Consider the following 19,504-nt stretch of genomic DNA (forward strand, 5'->3'; position numbering starts at 1 on the left):
CACTGAGATTACGCCTACAACTAACAATTCAGTGCGCACGCACGCACATTCGCACGCACACACATTCTTCTTTTTTCATCATGAAGCCTTGCCTTAGATTGAAGGTTCTAGCTTAAAATAAACATACTGTATAGAGGCTTCTGATGTCATCCTATGATTAAAGTACCAATTTAACAAAGTCTTAAAAAGCAGCACCCGCAGCAAACATCTTTCAGCTGAACACATTGATCGACTGGTCAATTTTGGGACAGAGGCTCGTTTCTCAGGTTCTCGGCCATTTCTTCCAGGGTTGGAGAGTCTTCAAACGTTTGAAGAGATGCCCTGAATGTCTCGAGCAGTTGGATGTGTAAACCACATAACTGTGAAGGTCTGGGTTTGTTTGCCGCCTGGGTTTCTGTTTTTTCACATCATCTTTTATAGAGATAGTAGCATAAGAAAACTTTCTTTGGAAATATTTGAACCGTTGCCCACACCTTCCATTGACAATGACCTCAGTTCACTGAATTCATCTCTGTGTTAATCTGTATAACAGGTAATGACAATCTTCCCCATACGTATTTTTGTGTGCGTGCGCACGCACGCACGCACGCACGCACGCACGCACGCACGCACGCACGCACGCACGCACGCACGCACGCACAGGAGCAGCGCAGTGAATAGTGGGAAGTAGCTCTAAAGTTTAATCAACCAAAAATGAGTTGAAACCTAAGATTAGATACACCCAGAACAAATTATATCAGCTGTTTAATCACTACAGGTACACCAGAGAAACTTACAAAAGGACTCGTCGACAAAAAGGCTGCTCTCGCCTGGGTACATGAGCGCTTAACGCCTGGCTGGCGAGGCATGCTGGCTGGCTCGTCTAGCAGGACCTCACATCCCAGAAAGCCGCAGTGCCATTTTCAACTATTTCAACTATTGAAGCTGTCTTGGTGTGAAATTAATTCTTGAATATTAGGATATCCCAAAGGATGCATTATCTGCCTTCTTCCTATGAATTTCAACATTTTCCAGGCTGCATTTGAAGGAGCATCTGAAATGGGACAGCCCCGGTAGCGCCACACCATGTGATGTAATCAGCCTTCAAATGCAGCCCCTGAATTGGGACACAGCTGCCTGTTAGACCACAGAAATTACATTTCAACTCATATTCAAATTATACGATTATGTATGCCAGTTATCCACTTTTACCCCTGGCGTCCCCATTATGGGCATGAATATGTTACAGTAACATCGAGAAACCATTAAAATCGGGAAAAACTGAACAGGGGCGGGGGTAGCAAAAGTAGCACATCTACAAGCTCGAAACGTGTCGTATGATGTTCGCGCCGCTGTTAGTGATGGGAGATTAATCGGGTTCCCAACCACTTCCAGTCCTTCCTGGACAAATAATACAGCCCATCCCCAGTGCCCAGTGCCAAATCAATGGCCCTGGCGTTACACCAAATCAAAAGGCCCCATGCACGTGCGTAACACAGACACTTTTTGCGTTTGTGTGTTCAGCGCATAAAACGCCACGGCTCCCATAGAGTTATATAGTATTTAAGAAACTGTTGGATGACAAAAACACTGGCTGGGGTTCCTGTGTTTACATTGAAATTGGTGACCTATGCATACAGTTTCGACGGAAGGAAATGCTGTACCTATTTGAAATAGTCTTGCACAGGGCCCTGCAAGCTGCGGACCCTGGCGCTCCAGTAAATTCAATTGTTAATCCAGGCGCGCCCATCCCTAAAGAATCAAACAAAGTTAAACTGGCAGCATGTACGGCAAACTAATTCCAACAACTTTCAGCTTCGGCCAGGTGCTGCCGACGCTAAAAAGGTTATCAGAGGACAAAACCGCTTTATACTTCACCACGCTTCTCTTCTGTTTGTTTACATCGACCTCCACCATTTCCTGGCGACAGACACAGTGAACACTGTGTATGCTCATCTCTCTCCATAAATTAGTTGCCGTATATCGTAGAGGTTACAGAGTTTTGTATCTCCTAACCGCCTCGGCCAAACTTTTTTCCCTTTTTTTTTTATTTTTTATAAATTGTCCATGGCCAGCAGCAGAAGACAATATAAATCACATTCGCATTGAGTGTCTCTGCAGTGATATTTGGCTGCTTAGAAAACCTTCGAGGTGCAAGAAATGCCGAAAAAGAACTTCTGCAAGACACTGTGCTGTTTGTTTACTCTGCAGTGTCTGTCATTTTGTTCTTATTGACCTTCTGAAGCACAAAAATACACATTAATTTGTTCCAACTTAATTTGGAGTATGCTGCCGCCGAGTATATACTCAGAAACTGCATCAGCAGGTACCCAGAATTTGGCATACTTAATGGACACGTGGCGGGCTCATTTCACACGCAGCAGTCTGGAACAACATGTTGAAGCACTCTGTTCTCACTTAGCAAATTTGGTCATGGAAGATGACATGCTAACGGAAGCAGACAAACATTATGACGGCATGCAGGGGTTCAAAAGTCGATCAAAGTCATCGATAGTCAGATTTCTTTTTTTTTAAACTATCGCTTTTGGGGGGTTCTTTTCTTTAAGCTTTTCTTTGAGAAAGAAGAGCAACTTTCACATTATTTGTGTGACGCTGGATTGGACTTAACCCATTTAGAACTGAGACCAGATTCTACAAATGTCTTCTAAATCCTTTTCTGAAAAACCTATGATTCTACAGTATATCAGTGGTTTTCAAACTATTTCATGTCAAGAACCCCAGAAATTATATGCAATTGGCCACCGACCCCAATCTGAAAATATGTTATTCCAGGGACCTCCCAGAAGCAATGATTTGAGTTAAATCTTTTGCTGTGAAAGAATATATATTCCAAGAATTGCACACATTTTCACAACTTTTCAAAACTACCAGATCTACAAGCTCATAGCATGGCACAAAAAAAGAGAACGAAATATGCCTCCTTGCCATTGAATAAAGCTGAAGAGGTGGATGCAGTCTTTTCCTCTATACAAAATCTCTTTACCGAAACCAGCCGATTGCTGATTGCAACCACAACGTTGCGAGCTTGTAGATTTGCTATTTTCACCGGATGTTCGCCTACTACAACATGCCCAGAACACGGACCCTATTGGGTATCCTTTTCTTTCTTTTTTAACACAGCGGGAGAAGAGTTCCACCTGGACTTGTTCCGCTTGTGGAACGGGAATCTTCTCATTAGGTGCAGCTGGGTGGAAAGTGAGTGCCAACCGTTCAGGACTTTGCATACAGTATATATACTGTAAGCGCTGTTGATACATTTATGCAATTACATAATGTAAAAGGCAGATTCCCCCACAGGGTAATAAAACAGGTGTGAACACTAATAAAGGAATAATATGGATGTATTTTATTTTTTGAGTCGAGGCCTTGCACTGAGCCTGACCCCAGCCAGCCGTTTCTGCTGACTCCACTGCAGCAGCAGAATGGTTGATTGTGTTTCAGACAGCACAGTTGGACATGAGAGAGGAGGCGTATTGACCTCCCTCTCCTCACTTCTCTCACCGCTCTCACAAAGGACCATCTGTCTGCTCTGCACAAGTGGAGGAAGTATTCAGATATACCGTCTCTGTCGCCCATATTCTAACTTTTTTTGTTTTTCGTAAATTAATGCCCTACTTGATCGCACTACAGTGTCACACCAAAGTAGCAGATCCACAAGCTGGAAAAGCGTTGCAAAGCGACTCGTTTCTAGCTTGTGCATATGCTACTTTTGCAACAAATTTAGTGACTAAAGTACTTCCGCCACTGCCCACGCGTTGCCTCACCTCTCTGTTCCTCTCACAGCTGCTTGCTTCTACCTGTACCTGCTTCACTCCTCTCTCCTCTGCCCTCCCTCTACCATTTGTCGTTCTCTTGTGAACTTCACTCTGCTTTCTTCTCCACACTGCACCACAATGGATGCTGTGGTTTATGGGGACAAGCACCTTCGCCTTCAGAAATCTTCAAAAATAGCGAATAGCTTGTACATTTTTATCGCTACTCTTGCGTAGGAAAGTAGGGAATTAATGTATGAATAAAACGTTAAATAAAATAATGTGGATACAAGGTTTCTGCATCAACAATAAGAAGCCTCACTCTGTGCAGAGCTGCAGACATATGCAGTCCTGATTGGTGCAGTGTGTGGTATAGGGAGGCGGGGCGTACCGTACCAATACAGTCCTGATTGGTGCAGTGTGTGGTATAGGAAGGCGGGGCGTACCGTACCTATACAGTCCTGATTGGTGCAGTGTGTGGTATAGGAAGGCGGGGCGTACCGTACCTATACAGTCCTGATTGGTGCAGTGTGTGGTATGGGGGCGGGGCGTACCGTACCAATACAGTCCTGATTGGTGCAGTGTGTGGTATAGGGAGGCGGGGCGTACCGTACCAATACAGTCCTGATTGGTGCAGTGTGTGGTATAGTGGGTGGGGCGTACGTACCTATACAGTCCTGATTGGTGCAGTGTGGTATAGGGGGCGGGGCATACCTTACCAATACAGTCCTGATTGGTGCAGTGTGTGGTATAGTGGGCGGGGCGTATGTACTTATACAGTCCTGATTGGTGCAGTGTGTGGTATAGTGGGCGGGGCGTACGTACTTATACAGTCCTGATTGTCGATGTAATGCACCTCGTTGACGCCGAGGCCCTCCCTCTGGTACAGCTCTTGTTCCTGAAAACGCAAACACGCCACAGCGGCCGTTAACGGCATGCCTTAACTTAAAGGTCTTCTTTAGGTTCTCAATTGCACCCCGAAAACCTGAACTTTTAACATTCAGTACGTTTTTCTTGCAGCGGCGACTGTGGCTGCAAGAATGGCCCTGCAGTGGCAGTCTCTACCGACTGTGGCTGCAAGAATGGCCCTGCAGTGGCAGTCTCTACCGACTGTGGCTGGCCCTGCAGTGGCAGTCTCTACCGACTGTGGCTGCAAGAATGGCCCTGCAGTGGCAGTCTCTACCGACTGTGGCTGCAAGAATGGCCCTGCAGTGGCAGTCTCTACTGACTGTGGCTGCAAGAATGGCCCTGCAGTGGCAGTCTCTACAGACTGTGGCTGGCCCTGCAGTGGCAGTCTCTACCGACTGTGGCTGCAAGAACGGCCCTGCAGTGGCAGTCTCTACTGACTGTGGCTGGCCCTGCAGTGGCAGTCTCTACCGACTGTGGCTGCAAGAATGGCCCTGCAGTGGCAGTCTCTACCGACTGTGGCTGCAAGAATGGCCCTGCAGTGGCAGTCTCTACTGACTGTGGCTGCAAGAATGGCCCTGCAGTGGCAGTCTCTACAGACTGTGGCTGGCCCTGCAGTGGCAGTCTCTACCGACTGTGGCTGCAAGAACGGCCCTGCAGTGGCAGTCTCTACTGACTGTGGCTGGCCCTGCAGTGGCAGTCTCTACCGACTGTGGCTGCAAGAATGGCCCTGCAGTGGCAGTCTCTACCGACTGTGGCTGCAAGAATGGCCCTGCAGTGGCAGTCTCTACCGACTGTGGCTGGCCCTGCAGTGGCAGTCTCTACCGACTGTGGCTGCAAGAATGGCCCTGCAGTGGCAGTTTCTACTGCAGAAAATAAGTCTACTCCTTTAAACCCTATATATAGTTGACAGTATAGTTCCCTCAGGCTGAAAATAGCCGATCGACAAGCTCACAATGTGGCGTGAACGTGGCGCGTTGTGAGCTTTTTACTGATCTGCTATTTTCAGCTGAAGCTTCCCCCCACACAATGGATGATGTGGTTTATGGGGACAAGCACCTTCGCCTTCAGAAATCTTCAAAAATAGCGAATAGCTTGTACATTTTTATCGCTACTCTTGCGTAGGAAAGTAGGGAATTAATGTATGAATAAAACGTTAAATAAAATAATGTGGATACAAGGTTTCTGCATCAACAATAAGAAGCTTCACTCTGTCTTGCTTCTCTAATGGAAGGCACTTACTGTACTAGTGCTGAAGAGTTTCAGCAGGAAGCATTTTTGTTTTATGCAAGAGTTAATGCTTTCATCTGCTAAGAAGAATTATCATCGTACATCATCATGACGTAAAATAGACACTATGTCTATTTGCTCAGACACTGACGGAAAATTCTCCATTCATTGTCAATGGGAATTTAATGTTTGTGTAGGACAAAGTTTGTGCACACACACCTAAAGCTGGATATAGGAGGGGCTAGTGCCCTAAACATAAAAAAGAGGGGGGGGGGGGGGGGGGGTCACAGTGCAGACATCCGTAAATCAATCGTCTTCAGTAGAAAATAAACTGTAAATTGGTTTGCTGGCACAGAGCCAGGCCAATATTGAGCACACAATAGACTCAAAGACAAAATTGGCATTCATTGATTTTGTAAATATTCATAGACAGTTCAGGTGTGGGGGGGGGGGGGTAAAAATGGAAATTGACATATATCACGTGATTTTGATAGATTTCAGTCTTGGCTCACCTCTTTAAGGATCCGCTCGTTGAAAAACTGCTGCAGCTTCTCGTTGCAGTAGTTGATGCAGAACTGCTCGAAGCTGTTGTGTTCAAAATACTCTGAGGAGAAGAGAACAAGATATGATTATCAACCAAATGCATGTCCAAGTATTGTGCGTGATGACATTACTGGTACAGGTATACCGCATAAGCGTACTATATAATGTTGATGACCTGCAGATATTCACAACATGTACCAAGTACAAAATACTGTACTGTATGTGTGGGAAGACATGATCTCAAACATGCTTTCATCTAAATGCACTTTCCTCTAATTCTTAATAAAGCAAAATAGTATACAGTATACTAGTTAGTACAACCTTGCGATACAAGATCGTAGATGGTCTCTTTTCAGCACACGGCACCAAAACAAACTATAATCAGCTAACCTAACATAAGATAATCAACCAAGGGTGCAATGTTATCATATGCAGCAGAATTCCACTGGGTGCTTCAGGGGCTGGGCTGGATGTGGATGGGCCAGGGGCGGATAACTTTTGAATCCTGCTTAGTGAAATACAATAGGCTCTCTATGCACACAAAATAACTCTTCTTACTTCCAGGCCCCTTCAATACTTCCTTCACAGGTGTTACCAATGATACAAATTAGGGCTCTGTTCCATTCTGGTGAAACACAGTCAGGGTTCCAATATTGTGCATGTTGGCTCACTGGAAACACACTCAAAATGTCAAATTGTGCTACAGTTATCTACTACAAATATAACATTGAGTGCCTGCAGTTTATTCCAGCGGTGAAATGTCCCTTTAAGGGTGTGTAACTCTGAGAGTGTACAAATGGGTACACTCTCAAAGTTATGGGGTTCCTTGAAATGTAAAAGATTGAGAACCACTTGCAAATGGAAGAGATCCTTCATTAGAATCATTGGCAACACCTGTCATCCAAATGCTGACACTCTCGTCAGACGGACTGGAGGAGAGGTTCTGAATCTTCCTCAATGGAAGATTTAATTCCCAAATGTGCGTGTCTGGGCTGGAGGCTGTTTGGATTCGAAACAACGGATCTTAAACAAGATGAAGGTAATTTGTAAAATGTCGAGCGGCCAGTTGCCGTTCAAGTTAGTTCAAACAACCAATTTGCCTCAACAGCTCGGCGTTAAACAGAGCAGAGTGAGCCTCAGGGAGAGTTCCTTCGCGGGGGAGGTGGAGGCAATATCTTTTTAAAAGCAGGACGCCACGCTGAGATGCGGATAGCCCCTCCTATGTCCAGCTTTGTTTGTGTAAACACAAATATTGTCCTAACATAAATATTGAATGCCATTGACAATGAATGGCCAGCTTTGAGTGTTTGTGTAACACAAACATTGAATGCCATTGACAATGAATGGCCAATTTTGAGTGTTTGTGTAAACACAAACATTGCGTAAACACAAACATTGAAGATGAAGGTGAGGACGCAAGGCCGAGTTCATTTTGAGCTGGCCTGCGTGCGCACACTGTCTGCTATTTGTGTGACATCGTTTGGTAAGGGATCGAATGGATAAGGAGGCGTACGCAAAATCAAAAGGTTGAGAAACACTGACGCCTTTGTTTAGCCTGGCACTGAATTTTCATTTCGTTTCACTTATTCACCACGGCAGCAGTTTCTGGGATGGGCGTTGCCAAAGCGGCAGTCTTCAGCGATTTGTTCACAGCAAACAATCAAAATAGTAGCAAATCAAATGGTGGTCCGTGGCTCAAAGGGCGATTAAATAACGGACCTTAAAATGAAAAGGGTTGAAAGCGCACACACACACATGAAATATGGATATACAAGGTATGTGTGCCCCAACAGTGAGGATAAGAGGGTGGAGGTAGGTGACATACCGAAGCCAGCGATGTCCAAGACTCCGATGAAGTTTGAGGAGGAGTCAAAGGGGAAGCACTGGTTGATCCTGGTGACCACGTGATCGAATAGCCGACTGTACACCGCCTTGGCCAGGGCGTCCCGTGCGTTGTTTGCCTGCTCCACCTTCAACGGCACCCTGGGATAACACAAACACATGATAATCCATCAATCTGTCGCAGTCTGAAAACGCACCTCTTCAGACTATCTTAGCACTTGTCGTAGCCTTGGCGACCTTACAGGCATATGCAAAGGCTCAGCTTATGCAATTTAGATAGCATTTTATGTAGACATAGCACTCATTCATTATATAGACTAGAATTCCGCCGCCCGAAGGGCGGCTCATCCTAGAGTTACGTTGACACACACACACACACACACACACACACACACACACACACACACACACACACACACACACACACACACACACACACACACACACACACACACACACACACACACACACACACACACACACACACACACACACACACACACACACACACACACACACACACACACACACACACACCTTTGAATCCGTGGTGGGACTGGGAAATAAATAATGCGCGGAAGAACTTGGCATCGGGTGTGTGTGTTAGAGCTCTTTACGGGTCCAAAAAAATGGTTCCGAAATTAACCTGTGACATGTTACCAATTTCGTCCGATTCCGACCCGTTCCGAGATTTCTTTCAAATTGCGGCGCCGAGTCCGACCGAAATCCGATTATTTCCGACATTCCGAAAGACCCGACCCAGCTGAGCCAGGCAGACATAAATATAATAATATAACGTATTGACCGATTACCATTTTATGATTAAAGCGCGGGAGAGAGAAAGAGAGAGAGACACAGACAGACAGAGAGAGACTGCGCGCTGCAGTAGAGGGTGAGAGAGAAAAAAAAAAGAGTCTCGTCTCTTCTCGTCTCCTCAGTGTGCGTGCATTTAAAAAGTAACCAAACGGATCATTTGTTTTTTTACACACAATCATCAGTTTTAGCAGAAGAAGATACATCATGCATGTACCGGTCTTGGCTGAATGGAATATTATAATATATATATATTATTAGCCTTATAAACAGCTCCTTCTTTGCTCTCTTCTTTATCCACGTGTGGGGAATGGGATACACAGGAGAGTTGTCATGGTTGCTTTAATCCTTCTTATATTAATTTGATTTGAGCTTTGCTAGTTTGCTTTCACCTCGTTGAGGTCAACACTGTTGTCGGGATCCGTGGTCGTGATATAAAGTATAATTGCACGCCGGTGTTTTCATTCAAATCAGCGCAAGGCAAAACCATGCGCTGCTGATCCTAAATCAGCATAATCATCACACGTAACACAGCCGTTTGTGTCGCTGCAACACTAACCTGATCCTAGGTCAGCCTAAATGATCACACTTTAAACCGAACTTTTCCCCCCGTTTTTCTCCTCCGCAGCGGTGCGGAGCGACATTGAGGGGTCGGAAATAACGTGTGTGTCACTGTGAAGGCCGTAGACTACAATGCGCCATTGGACTGGCCCCATGAAGTGAACGGAGTTGGCGTAACTCGGCAAAGTGGTGACGATTTTGACGTAGGCTGGTGGTCTTGCGCAAGAATGTGTTCTTTCATAAAAATGGGTATTGTACTGTAAATATGACAGTTGCATGGATGCAAAGTAGTGGTTGATGTCTGGACAGGCATGCTGTTGGTGTTGTGCATGGTGAGATGTGTGCAAACGGTGTGGTTTGGTAGGAGAAGGCGGACAAAGGATGGGGTGTTGCGCTGGCTATTAGTGTGGCATGATATTCCACTGTTAGGTTATTAGCTTAATACGTGTGATTCTTGATGACTATTTTTATGTATTTGATGTATCAACACGTTTTGTTCTTGCTTACTATAAATCGCTCTGGATTAAGAGTGTCTGCTAAATGCCTAAATTGTATCATGTTGGTATCATGTTGGCTTGTGGTGGACATTTGTCAAAATTAATTTTTTTGCCACGGACACAATGAGTGGACAAACATAATAATATGACCAGAAACACAATGATCTAGCCCTGAATGACCATAACAGGTTTGTAACTCTGAGGCCCATTTTCCACCAAAATAACTTTGGTTCTATAATTCTTTCTCTGCTATCTACGATTATAATCGTACCCCTTTATTTCGTTTTTTATTTTATTTCTCCCTTTTGTGCCAGGGAAACAAATACATCTTCAATACAAGAAGTACGTGTTCAAAATCTACAGCTTGGTAGGTTGCAGATAACCAACACACCAACATAGCCAATGCAAAATATGCATATCAACAACAGATAAATATCGGCTACTGCCATCAGTTAAAGTCAGTTTGATTTGCCGATACCGATATTGGCCGATAAAGGAAAATATTGGCTGATTGGCTGGGGAAAAAAATAAAAAATTAAAAAATGTAATAAAATAAATGTAAAAACACAGGAGATCAATCACACTTTTCTTTCTATTTAAAAAAAACTAACTTTGTCATGTCTGTGGTGATGTGCCCGTTGCTAGGTGCATCACCTTGCTCTGGGAGCAAACAAAATGGAAGATGTTTATCTTCCAAATAATCTTTATCTTCATGTTATGCTCTTAGAGAGAAAGGTCACCCAGGACCTCAGGCCCTGGACTACCATTGGTCATCAGCCTAGTTTGAAATGAAAACAGAAAAATATTTTCCCAGAGCCTCTGTGTCATTTTATACTAAAGCATTTCTTCTGCACATTTGGTTTCAGCCAGTGGAGCTGGGCAATTCACCCAAAATATATTGAAACCAACATTTAGAACCAATAACTGACTTCTTGCTCATGTACAGTGGGGTTCATTGAATAATCAAGAAGCTGATTCATATATACGGTATACCATATATTATGTATTTTTTAAATTATTTTACTGAAGAAGGCTAGACTCGGTCCTCAGCCCCTCATCCTGTCCTACAGAGCAGGACTCGTTGAAAGCATCCTCACCAGTGGTATCACAGTGCGGTTTGGAAACACTACCCAAGCTGAGAGGAAATCGATCTGATGAGTTGTCTAAACTGCAGAGAGAATTATTGGATTGGATCTCCCTGCCATGGACACAATCTACACACAGCGCTGTAGGAGGAGAGCACAGAGCATCCTTAAGGACCTCCACCATCCTGCTCACCCTCTGTGAGCAAGATGGAACTTTTGAGAAGATTTGCTCGTGGAAGAATACAGCTTTGTTCCATGACCCAAACGGCATGTTAAGCAGCGTTAAAGTGTCTTTGGCTCCCGGGGCAAGGCGATAACCATGCAGAAATGTTAAATTGCCTCCAACTTGACATTTTGCCACTAACAACAGCTCCATAGCTCTTAGTAAAAACACCTGGTTTCGATCTTACTTAATCCCCTGATGTTTAATTCATAGCACCTACAGCCAGTGCTTAGAGGCCATGAGTTGTAATGTCATGGTTATAGCCTCCCACTTAGATAGCGGGTGGTCTGAATGCCAAAGCTTGCATAATGAAGAAGCCTGATACGTATTGCCTATGAGTCTGGCAGGTCTTTCCACCTCTCTCTCCGTGAACAATTGTTTGGCCGCTGAATGCAATTACCAACACAACGTCCCAGCTGTAGAGGCTTTCCCTTACAATGCTCACTTGCTGAACAAGTGATTTGTGGCTTCATAAGATTTGAGCGGAGCTTTCCATTTTAACTTGTTCATTAGGGGTCAAGCCCAAAGAGCGTAGAGACACCTTATTGTTATCGTAAAGATTCTGCCGTTAAACAGTTTTGGCAGTTCTGAGCTATCGTTTTTCACGAAATTCGGCAATATGGTAGAGGGCCGTGAGGATCCCTCAGAAACTGAAGCTCACACACTCATTCGTCTAAAGACCTCCAACCTTTAGATCTATAGATAAAAAAAAAAGTCATGATTTGCTCGATCAATTTTTTGGATATTATATGTCATACATCATCCACGGATTGTGATGATGTATGATGAAAAGAGCGCCCCTCACTTCACACAAGTGTTAATTTTATTTACTAGAGCGGTGCCTGTTGAGCACTAGCCTACTTGGAACGATGTAGGACATGCAACGAAGTTGGACATGCATGCCCCACCCAGTTATGTCCCTTTTATGTCCATATATGGAGTTCCTTGTCAGCCATGCCCAAATATGGAGTCTATGCAGATGTCAGAACGTCATTGTGATGTCAGAGCGGGCCAGCTCCATATATGGACATCTAGGGGTGATCAGATGTGATCAACTGACTAATTTGTCCAATACCCGTGTCATTGTACCCGTTCCACCCATCTGTCGGTGTCCCTGTTATGCACATACAGTATATGGAGAGTTCTGTATCTGTCTCTCTGTGTTCCTTTATTCCTATATACATGTATATGTAGTTCTGTGTAGAGACCTGCAAGCCCGTCGGGACCCGACGGGGCCCGGCCCGCCAAAACGGGCCGGGCCCGGGCCGTCTCTGTCCCTGACCAACGGGCCGGGCAGGCTCACGCGCCGTTATATACATTTTCCAATTTCCGATGTGAATTTCACCCAGACTGGACTTGCTTCAGCAGTGCGGCAGCATGCTGCCGTCTGCTCCATAGTGACGTGACAATAACCCCCCCCCCCCCCCCCCCCCCCCCACACACACAAGACTTTGAAACGTGTTTTACATTCCATCTCTCTGGCTCCGCGCCTAAACTCTCGTCTTCTCTCTCTCCTAATTATTATGCAGCTGTACACACACACACACACACACACACACACACACACACACACACACACACACACACACACACACACACACACACACACACACACACACACACACACACACACACACACACACACACACACACACACACACACACACACACACACACACACACACACACACACACACACACACACACACACACACACACACAAGGCTACCGCTCTAGGCTCTCCTCTGACAGAACTGACGTCTCAGGAGCTCCGCAGTCTGCAGCAATAAAAACAATTTAAATACTGCGGTAGCATTATTACCACACTAAACAAAGTTGGATTTGTACATTGCAGTAACTGCAGATACATAACTTAAGTGTTATTATTGTGGGTCTGGGTTTTATAACGCAGCGTGAGTCCACGATAGCCAATCTACAAGCTCACAACGCGTTGTGCTGATTGACAGTGCACGCGCAGCAGTTACTGTATAAAACTATAATTAAGTAGGCTACTTTTTAGTGTGATGTCTGTGTGAGTGTGTGTTATTGACCTCTTGTTCCTTAATGTGGGTTTATCAGAGCGCCAGATAGTGCAGCTGTGAGTGAGTGGCTGCTGCTGCTGCGTCCGTGCACCAATAGAGTGCAGCGGCGCGCATGCTAGAAATAATAAGTCGGGCTTCGGGCCGTTTCTGGACTTTACCAACGGGCTTAGGGCCGGGCCTTAACTCCACGGGCCCGGGCCGGGCCAGGGCCTATATTTTAGGCCCGTGCAGGGCTCTAGTTCTGTGTCAGGCATGCCCAAATATGGAGTGCTGTGATGTCAGGACAGGCCAGCTCCACATATGGACCATGGGCAGGGGCCCTGTCCAGAGCCCGGACAGAGGCCTTTTGTGGCGGTTCTGGACAACCGTGGGTCCGACCGACTCGACACCGGGCACTGCCCTCCCTGTGGGGGTGTGGAACGTGTGGAAGTCGGTGGGGCGAAAGGTTCTCGAGTTCCGTGCATTACAGCCATACACACGACACACGTACAGACACTCAGACAGACAGAGACGTGGTGCATTTATAGATAGATTACTTGTCAAATAATTTCAGTCATCAATGTTTATATAGCTCATTGTGTATGTTGCGTATAGCTTTGTTTCTTTTTGGGCTTGACCCCGTCTTTTTTTTGTATTTTGTATTGTAATTGCAGTGTATTCATAATCATCATCAGTCGAGCACCCTTGAGATCTGTGACACAAGCTGCTTCCACTCTGGACTGACTGCTAATTCCACCAAGTTCATTCACAGTCAGTCCTGGGTCCCTACTCGGAACATCTGGAAATGTGAGTGGTCTTGTTCCTGTCGGTGGGCAGGCTAGTCTCCACTCTCCAGTGCCACAGAAGAATATCGGAAATGACCTGCTCCTTTGCTCTGTGGCAGTGTCCAGCAAAGCAAAATTACCTGCCCCTTTGCTCTGTGGCAGTGTCCAGCAAAGCAAAATGACCTGTCCCTTTGCTCTGTGGCAGTGTCCAGCAAAGCAAAATTACCTGCCCCTTTGCTCTGTGGCAGTGTCCAGTAAAGCAAAATGACCTGCCCCTTTGCTCTGTGGCAGTGTCCAGCAAAGCAAAATGACCTGCCCCTTTGCTCTGTGGCAGTGTCCAGTAAAGCAAAATGACCTGCTTCTTTGCTTTGTGGCAGTGTCCAGTAAAGCAAAATGACCTGCCCCTTTGCTCTGTGGCAGTGTCCAGCAAAGCAAAATTACCTGCCCCTTTGCTCTGTGGCAGTGTCCAGTAAAGCAAAATGACCTGCCCCTTTGCTCTGTGGCAGTGTCCAGCAAAGCAAAATGACCTGCCCCTTTGCTCTGTGGCAGTGTCCAGTAAAGCAAAATGACCTGCTTCTTTGCTCTGTGGCAGTGTCCAGTAAAGCAAAATGACCTGCCCCTTTGCTCTGTGGCAGTGTCCAGCAAAGCAGTCTTCTTTGTGCCACAACAGAGATGGAAGGGATGTTGCCATTAGCTTGCTTTGAGCTTGAGCTTTGAGCTTGTTTTGAGTTTTGTTTTCGTTGTTTTGTTAACTATAATATCCGCCGGTGTAAAAGTCACGTGTGGAGAGGGATGGATGAAGGTCAGCAAGCATGAGGTCAGTCCGCTGCCCCCCCAGGTTGGCAGAGGAAGTGTAGCGCCCAGGATTACATTAGATAATTGACACTGGGTGAAAAAATGGGGTGCAAAATCATGGGATAAAAATGTGTCCATCCACATCACACACAAAATACAAATACATGACCGAAAAAGGCATAGGCTGAAGCATAGTGCCTAGTTTAAGAGGTCACCTAAAGTTTATAATGTAAACAGGAAATTCATATTTTTAAACAGGAAGTATTATTCCATTCTATTTCCTACATCATAGCGACACACATTGTGCCTCGCCTCTCAAAATAGCGGTTTATTATTTGAGCAATTTCTGAAATACAGCTTGAGTGGTTCAACAGAAAACACGTCTGTGTTGATTCACCCACTGTTTCACAGCCACGCACACTCTCTCTCTAGCCTCATTATCTCTGTCTCACACACACACACACACACACACACACACACGCACACGCACACGCACGCTTCCGCACACACTTTCTCGCTTCCGCTCTGTGTATCTGACTCAGACACAATCTATCGGTCTGTCTGTCTCATTGATATGCTACATTGGCACCTTCTGTCTGTCTGTCTGTCACACTACACAGACACCCTTCAGTCCAACAAGCTGTTCACTGCAGAGTCTGTGCGTAGTCAACATGTTTATTAACAGACCCCGTCTCTCTGCCACGCAATATGTATGTGGACAAGCGGACTGACCTCATGCTTCCTTCAATGCATGAGGAGTCCAAGCTGCTTCTTTTCACCTGACAGGGTAGAGTTTCCCCGGCCGGACGTAGTGCGGGGAAGGAACACGTTATTCCGACCAGTTCCTTTCCCCTCCATCAGGTTCCCCGGCTGGCCAGGGGGAGGTAGTTTAGAGACCAGGATTACTGCATGCTTTTTGTAAGGATATACCTACCCTAGGCCCTATAGGGTAGGTATATCCCGAGAGGGGAATTCCAAGTTTTCCCGTCGTATAAAAATCCATTTGAAAACATGAGTGAGAAAAGAGAGAGAGCCGTTGCGCGTAAAGCGCGTCGCTTAATCACCCATTGGAATGCAAATGCTTGCCTTTCAGGCTTCCTTTGTATCCTACTCGTTGAAAACGCTTCTGATTGTGCGAGGGGTGGCGGGGGGCGGACGGACGACGGGGACGACGACACACCAAACGGCGGTGAAAAGTTGACTCGTCCGTTCACTGACTGATTTATAAACGGCTTCGAGTCAGTGTTACTTCCATGTTGCGTAGCACTGTCCACCAATCCTTGGTATCTTTACCAGCAGCAGCTGTAGGCTATTTTGTCACGATCGCGCTAATGAAACCAAACGCTACACATGACGGTACAGGATTATTATTTCATGTCAAAACAAAAAGATGATGTTATCCAGGTAAAGTAGTGGCCTAATGCCTAATGTGTCACTGCATGTTTAACTAAGTTTTCCACATGTCCAAAGCAATTTATGAAAAAGACCTAACCTTTTTTTTTTAAATCATACTATCATTGTTGATAATGATATAACGCCATTTAGGTCAATGATATATAACAATAATAGGCCTATAGCAGCGGGTAGCCTATTTAAGGGCCAGTCAACTGTCTTCCGTGAGAACGTACGATGACGCGCGACACCCCCAACCCACCAATCTATGAAGGGTGCTCCACTGCCGACGTTACCCTGCGCGTCGCGTTTGGAACGCCAACGCGACGCAACGCACTCAGGGGAGCCCCAGCGTTTGCCTGCCACATTCTGCATCTCTCCTGACAGTGAAAAAGTGCATGCTGCTGGTTCTTACTTGATGACGGTTCCCTTGACGCCCCCGGCGGACGTGAGCATGACCCTGGTGGTGAGGCTGACCCTCAGGTCCTCTTCCTCCAGACCCAGCAGCTCCGCACAGTACTGCACCGTCTGGCTGCACTGGTTCTTTATGGTGCATCCACCTGGGAGGACAGAGGACACCATTAGGTCACTGGTTCTGTATGGTGCATCCACCTGGGAGGACAGAGGACACCATTAGGTCACTGGTTCTTTATGGTGCATCCACCTGGGAGGACAGAGGACACCATTAGGTCACTGGTTCTTTATGGTGCATCCACCTGGGAGGACAGAGGACACCATTAGGTCACTGGTTCTGTATGGTGCATCCACCTGGGAGGACGGAGGACACCATTAGGTCACTGGTTCTTTATGGTGCATCCACCTGGGAAGACTTACGACTCTAGCAGTGATTCTCAACCATTCGGACATGCATTAGGCTACCTAGAGATTTGTACACTCTTTGAGTTACAGACCCAAAAGGGTTCCTCACTATCTATCCCGGTCCCGGGACCCCACTGCTTTATGGTGCAGCCAGGGGCGGCAGGTTCCTATAACGGCAGATGGTCTAACAATCTCATGATTTGACCAATGTATTACCAATCTCGTACACCATTGCTCACGAAAGCAAGATCCTTGACCAAATTACAGCCACTGCATCTTACCTTTTAATTAAAGTAAAAGTAGTCTGAGGAAAGGGAACAGTTCTGTTCCCCGGACATTGTTTTGGGATATTTTTGCTGAGATGGCTCTGTTTGTCAAGTCTCAAGTCAGTGTGGAGATTGGCCGGCGGTGTTGCTGCCCTCCCCTCCCCTCCCGACTCATGGCTCTTTACAGACGGGCCGACGGTACACAGACAGCAGCCTCTCCGCTGACTGTGTTAGTGTTGTGTTGCTGCAGGAGACGGAGTGTGAATGAACCGTGCGGTCACTGGAACAAAGCCACCGTATTAGCATTTGAATACCTGTTCTGTGAACACCGTAAAGGTGTGTGCCTACGTGACAAAATGACCAGGGGGAGGGGATCTTCAGCCTTAATCTCAGTGGGTGCTATTTGCCTTATTCTTTTTTCAGTGGGTGCCCAAGCCCTCAGGCACTCCCAAAGTTGACGCCGTTGGGTGCAGCCACCTGGTACATCAGATGGAAAGCATTGCGTAGTTCACTGGTTCTCAAAGGGTTTAAGGGATTAAGACCTGAGGCCCATTCTATAAATGCCTTCCAAATCAGTAGTTCTCAAACATTTTGGTGCCAAGGACCCCCAAAATGCTATGTGTACTTTCAAGATTTCTCGAAACATTTGCAAAATTAGAAGATGTACAATTAAGCTTGCAGCATGGCAGAAGTGTGTATCTGCTAAAAAAAATACAAAATAAAATAAAATGACAGACAATTGAGTGTGTGAGGTCTTTCTGACCCATTTTGAGATTTTTAAGTCGATTATCTTTGCCCATGAAGCTCTCATGGGCAAAGGTTCCCCTTCCATGACCTTTCGAAAATATTCGATTCAAATCATGTTTTATTTTTACCTGAAACATTTTCTAAATATGAAATTAGACATAAATTATCATGCCTGCCAGTTCATTTTTGCTACTTGTCGGTCAAACTGACCCCTTTCACCTTTTCTCCCCCTCGGCAGTGAACTTCACACACCTCCAGCTCACAACACATTGCAAGGTGCAGCGTTGTGAGCTTGTATGCTAATCGATATTAAAAAGTCAATGGCTCTACCCCGCTGGGGGGGAGAAGGCGTTAAAGCGCTTGGAGCTCCAAGGGTAGACACTAGCCCCAGCGGCGTAGAGCCGTCTTTTAAATATCGACTGCTTGAACAATGGGCTTTCTGGAGGTGTGAAGTTCACTCCCGTGGGGGAGAAAGGGTCACAGTTTGACCGAAAATGAACAGGAAGCTATGGTATAAGTATGACTAAAATTCATGTTTAGAAAATGTTTCAGATGGAAAAAAAACAAGATGATTTGAATCCAATATTTAGGAAAAGTCATGGAAGGGGAACCTTCTGAGAGCTTCATGGGCAAAGATAATCAACTTCAAAATCTCAAAATGGGTCAGAAAGACCTCAAAGACAAGTGTTGAGGACCCCCATAACCCTGAGGTACGGACCTTTAGGGTCCATTTGGACTCCCAAGTCCAACTGGTGACTTGGCCACTATTTCCTATAAGCAAAATGTTCTTGCCTTGGCAATTAGCACTGTAGCGCTGCCACTCCAATCAGCGCCAGGAAATCGATATGTCACTGGAGGAGCGGTCGATATCAAATCAATGAATACCAGTACATGAGACACAGAACAAAGCCACAGAGACCCACAGAGAGAACTTAATTATCGCTGATCTCCCATGATTGATTTCCCCGTTTTATTGTCTGCACACTTAAGATTCCCATGTTAGCGCTAAAGTCAGCACAGAACACAACCACTGACATTTTAAGCTGTCAGTCGACTAAAATCAATGATACTAAAACTAGACTAAAGAGGACTAAAATGTGACTAAAACTAAATTAAATTTCATTCAAAAGATAAACTAAACTAAATAAAACATTATCAACACTGTGCCTCACTGTACACTTTCCTGCTTATTACTGTAGACGGCTCCTTACCAACCAAATCTATATT

General features: G+C 45.6%; 1 protein-coding gene and 1 long non-coding RNA gene across 8 annotated transcripts in view; both read right to left on the minus strand.

Moving 5' to 3' along the window:
• myo6a (myosin VIa) overlaps window positions 1-19,504 on the minus strand; it is a 177,254-nt gene that overhangs the window by 79,273 nt on the left and 78,477 nt on the right. For all 7 annotated transcript variants that reach the window (XM_079525507.1, XM_079525506.1, XM_079525505.1 and 4 more), the window contains exons 12-15: window positions 16,861-17,005; window positions 8,257-8,414; window positions 6,401-6,492; window positions 4,578-4,650 (exon numbers count right to left, since the gene is read on the minus strand). In XM_079525507.1, the coding sequence (XP_079381633.1) occupies window positions 4,578-4,650; window positions 6,401-6,492; window positions 8,257-8,414; window positions 16,861-17,005 (468 nt within the window). The remainder of the gene's footprint in view (window positions 1-4,577; window positions 4,651-6,400; window positions 6,493-8,256; window positions 8,415-16,860; window positions 17,006-19,504) is intronic.
• Window positions 2,217-2,561, minus strand: LOC306941253. Its single transcript, XR_013792116.1, has 2 exons — window positions 2,433-2,561; window positions 2,217-2,324 (listed from the first exon to the last, which is right to left on the minus strand). It is a non-coding gene; the product is annotated as an uncharacterized lncRNA (long non-coding RNA).

The sequence above is a fragment of the Electrona antarctica genome (genome assembly GCF_951216825.1).
Source record: "Electrona antarctica genome assembly, chromosome: 17".
NCBI classification, from domain to species: Eukaryota; Metazoa; Chordata; class Actinopteri; order Myctophiformes; family Myctophidae; genus Electrona; species Electrona antarctica.